This window comes from Odocoileus virginianus, chromosome 2, assembly GCF_023699985.2.
Source record: "Odocoileus virginianus isolate 20LAN1187 ecotype Illinois chromosome 2, Ovbor_1.2, whole genome shotgun sequence".
NCBI lineage: Eukaryota > Metazoa > Chordata > Mammalia > Artiodactyla > Cervidae > Odocoileus > Odocoileus virginianus.
In genome coordinates, this window is record NC_069675.1 from 88,414,964 (window position 1) to 88,427,822 (window position 12,859).

General features: G+C 43.0%; 1 protein-coding gene across 4 annotated transcripts in view; it reads right to left on the reverse strand.

Annotated features, from left to right (window-relative positions):
• Window positions 1-12,859, reverse strand: part of TTLL11 (tubulin tyrosine ligase like 11) — a 265,207-nt gene that overhangs the window by 205,827 nt on the left and 46,521 nt on the right. For all 4 annotated transcript variants that reach the window (XM_070452224.1, XM_070452198.1, XM_070452209.1 and 1 more), the window contains exons 2-3: window positions 8,449-8,545; window positions 721-854 (exon numbers count right to left, since the gene is read on the reverse strand). In XM_070452224.1, the coding sequence (XP_070308325.1) occupies window positions 721-854; window positions 8,449-8,545 (231 nt within the window). The remainder of the gene's footprint in view (window positions 1-720; window positions 855-8,448; window positions 8,546-12,859) is intronic.

A 12,859-nucleotide genomic window follows, 5' to 3' on the forward strand; every position in this document is an offset into this window, starting at 1 on the left:
ATTGAGGGGTGAGGATGGGGACCACCCAAAATTTAATTTCTTAATTAACCGCAATTTAATTTGCATACAACAAACGCTTCTATTTTAAGTTAATAATTTGAAGAATTTTAAGAAATGTCTACAAACCCCTGTAACCACCATTCCATGGAAAGCTTCTTTTTCAAAATTACCACTTTAAGTTGTTGTTTTTTTTAGTGTTTGGATATGGAATGGGTCACAGGAAAATTGATTCTGGAACAAGATTAAAGCAGGACACTTAAAAGGTTTCCCCCTCCATTGGTCAGACCTACTCCCTGGCTTTGAAACAGAGCCTGACCTCCCATGTTTCACACAACAAGATACCGGGGAGACCACACTTTTGGGATTCACCCAAACAGCCCCGGTCCGCTTGTGGGCTCACCTGCCTGCTTCCACTATGTCTCCCTGGCTCTTCAAATGCCCTGACTCCATGATTTAGCTCCTGATAACCATCCTCAGGCCTTTCTCCTGGTGTCAGGACCCACTTTTTCAGTTTACCTGTCATCTTATCCATTCAACTCTGCAAGCTGCCCTGATCGCAGCAATATCTGCTATGTCCTGTTAAAACCTTCCCCCCCCCACCCGCCCCGGCCAGTCTCAGCTTCCTAGGGACCCCTTGCCCCAGCTCCCAGCACACGTGACCCAGGATCCAGTTGCAGCCATCATAGAATTCACAGGTCATGGGGATGGGGTACTACCTACCTGAGCCACAAAGAGCTGGAACTCGTCAGGCAGAATCCATGAGCGAGGGTAGAAGTTGTACTCCTCTGGAAAGAGATTCTGCATGATTCTCACAGCTCTGCTCAGTGTAATTTTCCGCACCATCTCCGTCATGCCTGGGGAGAAGAGAAGTTGTGGGGTTTCAACAACAGTGGGCCACTAGCTATAAAACAGCCATTACTGGGGACTTTTAAAACCACCCACCCGACACATTCACTTTTTCAGACGGGATTTTAAAAAAAGGTATGAGTAGTTCCCCACAGCGGTGATTCATGGTTTGGAAAGACCTGCCAAATTAATGAAAAACTTGAGGGAATAGACAGATCTTTTTTTCTCCTTGTAAAAATGAAGCATCAATTTGAAAGAATGAGTTTCCACCTAGTTTATTATTCCATTCTTTGTCAGCCCCCTAGATAACGAATAAAGAGAAGAATTTATATCTTGCACTTAAAACTTAATATCCTCTTTAATTTTGGGCCACCACACATACCTCTGGGATTCTTTCCATCTTATACCCTGGAGAATATTATCTAGTGGACTCTGGCTACATTATGAGAAGCTTAATTAAGTTGCTTTGTTTTAATCTTTCATGAGTATTAAAGGCATAAAGTAGAAAAATATATACACCTTTCAGCAGAAAATCTGTCTCCTTGAAATAAGGACAGGAAGTAGAGAGGATATTACAGCATAATTTAAGGGGAAAAAATGGAAACCGTAGGAGTTCTTCAGTTATTTAAGTACTGACACTGACATTGATCAGATCTCATTAATTTGCCCAGAGGGAATAGAAAAGTCTCACTTATAAAACATTTTAAAAGAATGGTAGATTTTTTTTCCTTGTAACATCTTTAGAAATGCTGACAAGAAAAGGAACTTAGTATATATCTTAGCAAATTTTAGGCAAATAGGTAAAAATTAAACTTCAGCATGCTTACTTCCTAAAGCAAATATCACTGCTCAAAAAAAAAAAAAAAAAAGGACACTAAAAATGGCCTTCACCCCAAAAGAGGCTACACAATTCCATTAATGACTTGAAATTTGCCAGCAAAGTAATTTTTACTAGAAAGTACAAAGTTCCACATCAACTTGGCATGTCCAAATTACCACATTCCAATGGGCAAAGTCAGAATGCATGAGGTTTCTCTAAACTCCAATGTTCAGGAAGCCAAGGGTGAATGCTTGAGAATGAAGGTTTTAATAATCTACTTCTTGCTTCCCTTAGCATATTAAAAAGAGCAATAAAAATCTAGAAGATCACAGCTTGAAGATGTCAGGTTCTTACTTCTTGTTTAGAAGGAGATAGGGAAGGATTAAATAAGAAATAAAGGAGCTTTAAAGGTACTAATAAACTGTGCCCTAACATGGATTCTCTGATATTAGAGAAAACACTGAGGATACTTTCGGAACTTCCTAAGAGATCAGTATGAGTTCAGAAAATTAGAGCTATTTCCTTTTATTTCCCCCACAAAATTAGAAGTTTTGAGCTATAAACATGGGAGCTGAACACAAAGTACATGAAATTCCAACTTCTTTGAAGGCATTTTATAGTTGGATTTCAAGTTTTAGTTTTAGTATTAAAAACCTTTATAACAGACTGTAATACCGCGTGCATATGTGCTAAGTCGTTTCAGTCGTGTCTGACTCTTCGCGACCCTGTGGACTGTAACCCTCCAGGCTCCTCTGTCCATGAGATTCTCCAGGCAAGAGTACTGGAGTGGGTTGCTGTGCCCTGATCCACCAGATCTTCCCAACCCAGGGATCAAACCCATGTCTCTACGTCTCCTGCGTTGGCAGGTGGGTTTCCCACCTGGGAAGCTCCCTATAATACAGCGCCTTACAGCAAATACATGATGGGCCAAATAGCGCTGGGGTGTTGTCCCCGTTTTAATGGCCATGTGACAGCAGGGAATGTTTGCTTGCAGAAATTCCTTAGCCTGTGGAAGGACTCATACAACACAAATAGGAAGGCTGTGAGTACAGGAGTATGGTTCAAATGCTCCAGAGAAGTTTTATGAAAATCAGTGTCCAGCAAACGGAACAAACACTCATTTGAAATATCCAATGGCTCCTTTTGTCATGTGGATCACCTAGACCCCACACCAGCTAACATGTTCGTTTTCTGAGTTTACACTTGGATCTGTCTCCAGGTAGTTCTCTAAACAACATCCAACTTAAGAAGCCATCCCAACAAGCCATGGATGTTACTTTTCCCAGATGCTTCTGACCCGCAGGCTGCAGACGGCTCACCCCTATCCCTGCCTGAACGCCTGTCTCCAGAAGACAGCAGTGTAGACTCCCTCAACCCACTTTCTGCTGACCCCTTTGGTCCTCTGCCATCTCTAAGCTGCGTTTCCACCCAGTGCTTTGGGAAAGTGTCTCTGAGCCCCCACTAGGCCCCAGGAGGAAGCTGCTAGCGACCCTACCTGGGGCCGCAGCTCAGAGTCAGATATGGGCTCTGCCTTCGCTCCGGAAGATGCTGACAAGAGTAGCTGGGTTTCTAGCTGGGCCAGAGTGTATGTTCCCAGAGTAAACATGTACAGAGGGAGGTCATTACCAGACCCTGCTGGCTCCAGGCTCTGCCTCCCTTCTCTAGGCAGCTGTAGCACCTGATTCCTACCTGTGACCCCTGCCCAAGGTGCGGGGACCCATTCCGACCTGAGGTAGAAGCTCTGGGTCCCACCACCAGCTCCCCTTTGCTAACACTGGGACCCTTCCTTCGTACTCCAACTAGATAAGGAGGAGATTTTTTAATTAGTTAATTTACTTATTCATTCATTGTGGTTGTGCTGGGTCTTTGTTGCTGCTTACGGGCTTCCTCTAGTTTTGGCGAGTGGGGCCCACTCTTTGTTGTGGTCCCTGGGCTTCTCATTAAAGTGACTTCTCTTGTCACTGGAGCATGGGTTCTAGGTGCACAGGCTTCAGGAGTTGTGGTGCATGGGCTTAGTTGCTCGAGGCATGTGGAATCTTCCCAGACCAGGGATAGAAACCGTGTCCCCCGCATTGGCAGGCGGATTCTTAACCACTGTACCAGCAGGGAGGGCCAGATAAGGAGGATTTTAGCAATTTCTCTGAGGTGCATTGCTTGTTCTCAAGTGTTGGTTACCTGTTCTTGGCTCCTGGTGACTGGCTGCCTCAGCGATGCCTTTGCCCAGTGTCTCCCATGTTCCTCCTCCCATGTTGCCCCCAAACCTCCGCTGCAAAGGCTGAAGTCCTCCTGTGACTTGAGCCCAGGGGCTGGGCTCCTGCTGTCCTACCAGGTTCTCTTGAGGCTGACTGTCCACCTGGGCTTCTCAGGAAGGTCTGTTTTTAGATGTCCTTGTTGTAGCCATTCCCCTCCTCAGGCTAGAGCTTCTCACCCAAAAGCTTGCCTCCTGTCATTACTTCTGAGCCTCGGTTCTGCTGTTTGCCTCACTGCAGTCTCACAGCCTGGGGTGGTGGGGATGGGGAGTGGGGGATCTCAACCCACTGGAGCTACACAGAAGTGTAACAGTCTGATCCTCTGGCCTGTCTACACGGATCTAGTTAACTCAAATTAAAAACAAAACATAATGTGAGCTATGTTGGGAGTACTACTCAATCCAAGTATCGTTTATAACAATAATTCTTGGCAAAAACACACTATAACCATCAAGCAGCAAACAACACTTTCAGATTCTGAAAAATACGTAGCCTCTTAGCTGTTTCCTCTCAGCCTCTCCATGCCCTGACCCTGCCACCCCCACCCCCAGGGCACCCCCTCTGGAATATCTTTCCAACTGCACACCGGCCCATGTCACTCTCTAGCTTCGAAATTTCTCAGTGGCTTCCCGTGACCTTGGTCCCTGCCTCTCACCTCCCCACTGCCCCATCACACTTGACCCTTTCTAACGACCACAGGCCGCTTGCCCTTCACTGCACGAGCAATGTGCAAATCACTCTATACCTTTGCACCACCTCTGTGCCCTTGTCCAGCATGGGGGTCAGGCCCATCCAGCCCTAGAGGCTCAAGTTCACACTTGCAATCCTCTTCTCCAGGATCTCTTGCCCCACCTGCCCCCCAAGCAAATCTGCGTCAGGTCATGTGCCCTTGCTCCTTATTCTCACAGCACCCCAAGCTTCCTCTGGCATAGTGCTTATCTTGTATTTGACTTCTCTTTAAGCGCTTTTGTCCTTAGCCCAGACCAGAAATTAGCAGATGGCTGCCCCAGAGATCCCTCCCTCGAGCCCCCTCCTTCTCTGACAAAGTCCCCTCCTCATGGTGGGCTCTTAGGCGCCACCTGCCATGTGCTGTCACATGTTCCAGAGCCAGCAACTCAGCAAAAGAAGAAACAAAACCCGTTGCTTGTAAAGTCGAGAATTGACAGTTCTGGGCTTTCTTAAGGCAAAGATCTATCTAAATCAGATTATTTTTAGTGAAAGTCTTAATTCATCAGTTAAGATATAATAACATATCTTGAAGGAAATTGCCCATAGAAAAGTGGCTAAAATCTAACGTGCTGACATGAACAAAATAAATTACTTCCATATGTGTATCCAAAAGTTTTCAGTTTATTCAGCATGTGAAGTGCTTATCCTTGCCTGGCACGTCCACTGGAACTTGCTCTAAGTAATACACAGTGCATATGAAATGCAGCTTTGGAATAATGGGATGTATCAGAGACGGAAGATAAGTGTGGACACCAACCCAAGCACAGTTCTGGAATCGTCGCTAAGGATGCTGTCTTTCACAGGGCAGAGGGTGTGGCAGCACTGGTCCGCTGCCTAGAGGTTCCAGAGCCTTCTTTGTCATTAAAGCTAATTAGCTGGCGTTAGTAAAGAGGATAATTGTATGTTCCTATCACTGGCACTTGGAATATGAGATGGGGCGAGCGTGCTTCTTTAGAATGAATGTTCTTATATCACCTTTAATGAAACTCGTCCTCTGAAGGTAATTTTTCCTGTATTTCTATCTGCATCCGAAATGTCAAGCTATAGCGACTCCTTCCTTCCTGCTCTCAGCCATCAGACGAAGCAAGAGCAAATGGGCAAAACGTCAATGAAGCTCATCTGATGATTCATGTCTTGGGAACTCTGCCCTCATTCAAAGAGTTGCTTCCTTCCAAATTTTGTTCTTCCAATATCACAGTTAAGTCCTGGTAGTGGCATTAAAATGTCATCTTTTTTTCAAAAAAATATTTATCTATTTATTTATTTTATTTGGCTGTGCCAGGTGCAGCATGTAGCCTCTTTATTGCAGCTCATGGGCTTCTCTCTTGTGTGACATGGGCTCTAGACTGCACGGGCTTAGTTACCCCATGGCATGTGGGATCTTAGTTCCCTAACCAGGGATTGAACCTTCATCCCCCGAATTGGAAGGACTCTTAACCACTGGACCACCAGGGAAGTCCCCCAAAAGTCATCTTTGATGAGCAGCCAGCCAGAGAAAATAATAGCTATCCCGTTAAAACCATGCAACAACCCTGGCTGCAAGAGTCCTCCTCAGCCTCGGACAAAACCCTGCCTCCTCCAAGAACTGATCTGATCTGGAGTTAATTTTCTAGCTCTGTTCCCCAGGAAACTGATAAAGGGGGAAAGTTAGCTCTGTAACTAGACAACAGAGCATATGGTTAAAATGATCATTTACTGGCATCTCGCATAAATACCTGGTCAGGAGCCATAGCTCCGGGCTTTCCTGAGTGTAATGAATCTTGTAACTTAGCATGACCCTGGCGGGGACCTTGGAAGCTATGCTAGGGAGGAGCTGCTTGGGCTATTGGCTCCTATGGAGTTTCTGAGTCAAAGCAGATCCACAGCCACCAACATGGATCGTGTCTCCTTGCACCTGAGCTTTCACTGGAGGAGCCAAAGACTTAGCTCTGGAACCCTTGTAAAGACTCAACTAAAAAGAAATGCATGACACTGACTGGCTGGCAAGCTGTGCTTCCTGTCCTGTGTCCTTCCAAGTGAATCTGAGCCAAGGGGCCTATGATAGTCTGTTGGCTTAGTTGAAACCCTCCCCAGTGGACATAGCATAGCTTGCCACTGTATAACGTATGGATGTTGGGTTTTCTGAGAGGTATTTTCTTAACGATGTGGCATGGACTGTCGAAGAAAAGGATCAGTTGATTCTCCTCTTAAAAATAAGCATAAATGAAACACTAGAGCAAACATCTTATAGTCAGGCAACTATGTAAAAATGATACACAAACACGATTAAGGTTTGGGAGGAAATAAATATAGAAAAGAGTCGGATATGATTTAGCAACGAAACAACAATAAATAGAAATATTTGCCTCATGGTTTTGTTCAATGAGGAATGGGATTCAGGGTGATGTTCTCTCTCTTCTTTTTTTTTTAATATGAACCATTTTTAAAGTCTTTATTGAATTTGTTACAGTATTTCTTATGTTTTTATGTTTTGGTTTCTTTGGTTGTGAGGCATGTGAGAATCTTAGCTCCCCAACCAGGGATCTAACCCGCATGCCTTGCATTAGAAGGCAAAGTCTTAATCACTGGGCTGCCAGTGAAGTCCCTGTTCTTTTAAAAATTTATCTGTTATCATATTCTATATGGTTTGTGTCTTATGTAAAAATTTCTGAAAATGAGTGGCACCTCTTTCACTGAAATCATACGTTGATTAACCAAATGTTCATTTCTCCTTACACACTCCCACTCACCTTAACCCCTCCCTCTTCACTTAACCAATGGAAATAATGAATAGTAATCGGGGCAGAAGAAGGTGGTAGAGATTAAAAGGAAAAGGAAAAGTTATATGATAGGGTGGCTGGGAATGGAGTGGGGAGGTCTCTTAGAGTGTCGGCCGTGGCACTTGTCTGGCACCAAGTCTCCCATGCTTCACTAGATAATCATCTCACTAGATAATGCCCTCAGGGTATAAAGACAGAAGCTGTCCAAACCTCCTGTTCCCAGTATGGAGATGCTGCATTTCGATTTTAAAACAGTACCTCCAAACGTGACACTTTAAGGAAATGGCAACTGTGAATCCCATTTCTGGGACAAAGTCCCAGAATTTTAGTACCTCTGTCTCCTGCAAATTAATTAGAAATTTAAATGGGTTTGTTTATGTATTTTAGTGCAACATGAAGCTTTTATTAATGTTAGACTAACTCTGTAGGGGAAATGGTTCATTTTACTGCTTTAATGTCAGGCTTTCTCGTTCCCTGCGATGGGCATAAAACTGGGGCTGCCTCTGAGTTTCAATCAGTCAGTGAGAAAGCAGTCACAGAGCACCTCAGGTGTGTCTAGAAGGGCTGCAGGCGCCACGGGCATCTACAGAGGGGTGGGAGTCACGGCCCCTCCCAGGAGCTCATGATCTACTAGGGAAAGCCACACACATAGAGGTTCTCAGAGTCCACATTCACCGAGTCATTGAAATGTTCCAGAAACTATGGTGAGTTTAGAGATGGTTTTTTTTTTTTCATTTTGAAAATATCATCCCTTCATGGCACACCCATATTATATCAAAAACCCCAAAGTGAAAGTCACGTTCTTCCACCAGTGGAATTAGACCAGAAGAGCCGATCCCTTCACATTTTGGAACTTCCAGTCTTTAAGCCCTTGGTGGGTTAAGTCCTGATCCTCTTCCCTCCCAAGATCACAGCACAGTGGCAGCCATTCCCAATTTAGAGCCCTCCAGTTTGATGTCAAAACACTGGCATGTTTTTGTCCAAGAGTGTACCCTGAGACTCAGCCCTAGACACATTTTTAAATGCCAGCAATAACAGTAGATACCTGGAAACTTGTTCACTTGACCGGAGAATATGTCATTGTCGTGAAATGAAACTCCGTGCCAGTAGATGTCACAAGGCAAGCGTCGGCCAAATGGGAACTGGAAGAAAGAGGGGAAATGTGATTAACTACCGCCCTGAGTGTCTCTTCTGTACTGATTCCCTGTGCCCTGGCGCACATCACATGATTGAATCCTTGTAACAAGCCTGTGAAGTTGCCGATGTTCTTTCCCGTGTTACAGGAAAGGGAACAGATTCAGTCTGGCTAAGTAATTTTCTCAGGGTCATGACCATTGAGAGGCAGGGTTCTGATTCAGCATGGCCAGCACTCTGCAAGTGATTTTACAGGCACCCATTCATTAGAGTCCCCATAACCATTCTAGAAAGGATGATACCCATTTCACTGATGAGAAAATCGGGGCTGGGAGAGGTAAGGTAACACGCTCAAGGCTGCACAGAGCTTGGTAATAGGAGGATCTGAATCCAGGTCTATCTGAATTCCAAACCATACTTCTCTTTCACTGAAAACTGCAACGTGCAAACTGGTGCCCCTGAAACAAGTTCTCACAACCTCTCTCTCTCTCTGTTTCTCAACACACACACACATACACAGTCCCCAAGGGCAGGATGTATTCCCGGGTGCCTAAAACTGTTCCTGGCATTCAACAAAGACTTTTTGAATGAATAAATGAACAAACCAGGAATAGTCCTCTGACTCATGATGAGATAACCAGATTCTCTCTTCCAGGAATATGGAAATCAGAGATGCCCAGCAGCCCCTGCCGGCCCTTGAACTGAAAGTGATCAAACGCCAGAGCCGGGCAGCTGTGCTTGGCCATGTGCACAGAGAAGCAAAGGCAGCCAGTCTACTAAGAGAGGAGAAAGAAGCAGGTGCAGAGAGAAAAGCAGAGACGAGGCCATGTGGCCCTGGCGACACAGACCGAGTGGCCTCAGTTCCCAGGGCTTCTAGATGCTGGGCCCAGGCCCTTCTGAGCCCCACTGTCCCTTCTGTCCTTGGATCCTGTGAGGCAGTCTCATACCCTTAGAAAGCATCCCCTTTGCACAAGCTAGAGGGTTTCAATTACTTGCAATCAGAAAATCCCTTGCTAAGACCAAAGGGCCTGCTCTTTCAACACCTTATTTCCTCCCCCAGTTATCAACAAGCTCTGCATTTACACAATGTATTTTTTAAATGCATCACTCGACCCTCCTTAAGGGAAAAGAGCGAGGAGATGTTAGTTCATATTTAGAACCTACTTGTTAGAAGTCCAAATGAAGAGAAATATCAGCATATTAAGTAAAAGCATCCAATTTTCCCACCCTAAGACTATAGTTAATCAGAACTTTTATCCACTCCAAGCCAAGAGGGTGAAGTTCCAGGGAAAGAACATGGTGTTACCAATGAAATGGCAGTGACTCAATGCTTCCCAATGATTCCAAATTAAAATGAAGGCAAACAGACTCAAGCCCTTTACATCATTCACATTGTCTCAAAACTGTGCCAAAGTGAGGCATATGTTACACACTCTATTAGCATTAACAACTTCCATCTATAATTTATAGCATTTCACTCATTTCCTTTGTATCCAGTGGGTTGAAGTTATTAATTCAGCAGTCATAAATACAAGGAGATACAACATATGTTATTGTCTTCCAGCTGTTAAGTACTAATATAGAAGAGGGAAAAATAACTTAACGAGGAGGCTCCTCTATAAAGCATACTATCCAAGCAACATTTACTAAGATCCAAATGGCTTTGCTGCCCACCCTGTGGGATCAACACCTGCTCCACATCAGTGGATAACCTAGGAATCCTTATCAACCTTAGGATCGCCTTTCAATCCTTGACACTGTCATGATTTCTAAGTTCAACCTTTCATTCAGAGACCCCTTAGCTCATTAAGTTTTGAGAAACTGTCTTTTTCTAAATAAATTTATCCAATAACTTCTATGTGCCAGGCACTTTGCTCAGTGCTGAGAAAACAGAGAAACATGATATTAAGTAGGTCCCAGCATCTCATCTCTCAGGCTTCTCTGGTAGCTCAGTTGGTAAAGAATCTGCCTACAGTGCAGGAGACCCGGGTTCAGTCCCTGGGTCTGGAAGATCCCCTGGAGAAGAAAATGGCAACCCAATCCAGTATTCTTGCCTGGAGAATCTCATGGACAGAGGAGCCTGGCGGGCTACAGTCCATGGGGTTGCAAGAGTCGGACACGACTTAGCAACCAAACCACCAAACCAGCATCTCATGATCCCATGTCTTTTTTAAGATCCTTTAAAAAACTGCTTAAACAGCTAACATCATGCTCAATGGTGAAACTGAAAGCTTTTCTTCTGATATCAAGAAGGAGACAAGGAGACTCACTTTTGCCACTTTTTATTCAACATAGTATTGGAAGTTCTAACCAGAGTAATAGGCAAGAAAAAGAAATGAGACATCCAAATTGGAAGGGAAGAAGTAAAATTATCTGTTTTCAGATAATATGATCTTATATGTAGAAAATCCTAAAGATTACATATACATACACACACATACACACACATAATAAATGAACTCAACGAAGTTACTAGATACAAAATCAATACACAAAAAATCAGTTTTTCTATATACTGACCATGAACAATACAAAAAGAAAATTAAGAAAACAATTCAATTTACAACAGCATCAAAAAGAATAAAATAATTAGGTATTAACCAAGGAGGCAGGACTTGTACACTAAAAACTACAAAATGTTGCCAAAAGAAATGGCAGACACAGATAAGTGGAAAGATATCCCATGGTCAAGGATGAAATAATATGAAATAATAATGAAATATGAAGTATATGAAATAATAATCTTCATATTATTAAGATGTCAACACTACTCAAAGTGATCCTCAGATTCAATGAAATCCCTACCAAAATTCCAGTGACTTTTTTTTTTTTGCAGAAATAGAAAAAGCCATCTTAAAATTCACATGAAATATCAAGGAATCACAAATAGCCAAAACAATTTTGGAGGTATCACACTTTCTGATGCCAAAACTTATAACAGAGCTATAGTGATCAAAACAGCGCATAAAACAACAATGAGATAAAACTGCACACCTTAAAATGCCCAAAATCCAAAACACTACAATACCAAGTGCTGACGGGGGTGAGGAGCAACAGGAACACTCATCCATTGCTGATAGGAATGCAAAATGGTACAGCCACTTTGGAAGACAGTTTGGAATTTTCTTACAAACCTAAACATACTCTTATTGTATGATCCAGCCATTATGCTCCTTGGTATTATTCAAATTAGTTAAAAACTTATGTCCACAAAAAAGCCCTCCATATAAGTGTTTATAGCAGCTTAATTCATAATTGCTAAGGCCTGGAAACAACCAAGGTGTCCTTCAGTAAGTGAGTGGATAAATAAGCCATGGTACAGCCAGGCAATGGACTTTTCTTCAGTGCTAAAAAGAAATGAGCTATTGAGCCATTAAAAGACATGGAGGACACTTAAATGCATATTATTAAGCAAAAGAAGCCCATCTGGAAAGGCTATATACAGTATGATTCCAGTTATATGACTTTCTGGAAAAGGCACAACTACGGAGACAGTAAAAGGATCAGTGGTTGCCAGGGGTTAGTCTTGGGAGGGATGAATAAGTAAAGCACAGAAGATTTTTAGGGCAGTGAAACTACACAATCTCATACCATAATGGTACATTCACGCCACCATACCTTTGTCTAAAGCCACAGAATGTACATCACCAAAAGTGAACATTAACATAACTATGGATTTGGGGGATAATGATCTGCAACAAAGGTTCATTGATTTTAACAAACCTATCACTTTGGTGTGGGATTTTGGTAGTGCATACATGAGGGCAGTGATTATATGGGTCAATCTCCATCCTTTCTGCTCAGTTTTGCTGTAAACCTAAAGCATCCCTAAATTAAAAATAATAAAAATAAATTAAAAACAGTGTGGTACTAGCATAAAGACAGGCATATAGACCAATGGAATAAGACAGAGATCCCAGGAAAAAACCCTCCCATATACGGTCAAATGATTTTTGACAAAGATGACTAGACTGTTCATTTGCAGAAGGAGAGTCTTTTCAAGAATTGGTGTTGTGAAAGCCAGATATCTACATACAAAAAGGTGAAGTTGGACCCTTATCTTACACCATAAATAAAAATTAAACTCAAAGTGGATCAAAGACCTAATCATAAGAGCTAAAGAAATGAAACTCTTAGAAGATAATAGAGGCGATAAGTTTCATGACATTGGACTTGGGAATGATTTCTTAGACATGACACTAAAAGCATAGGCAATAGCAAATGAAGCAACAGACAAAGGATTAATCTCAAAAATATACAAGTGACTCCTCCAGCTCAACTCCAGAAAAATAAATGACCCAATCAAAAAATGGGCCAAAGAA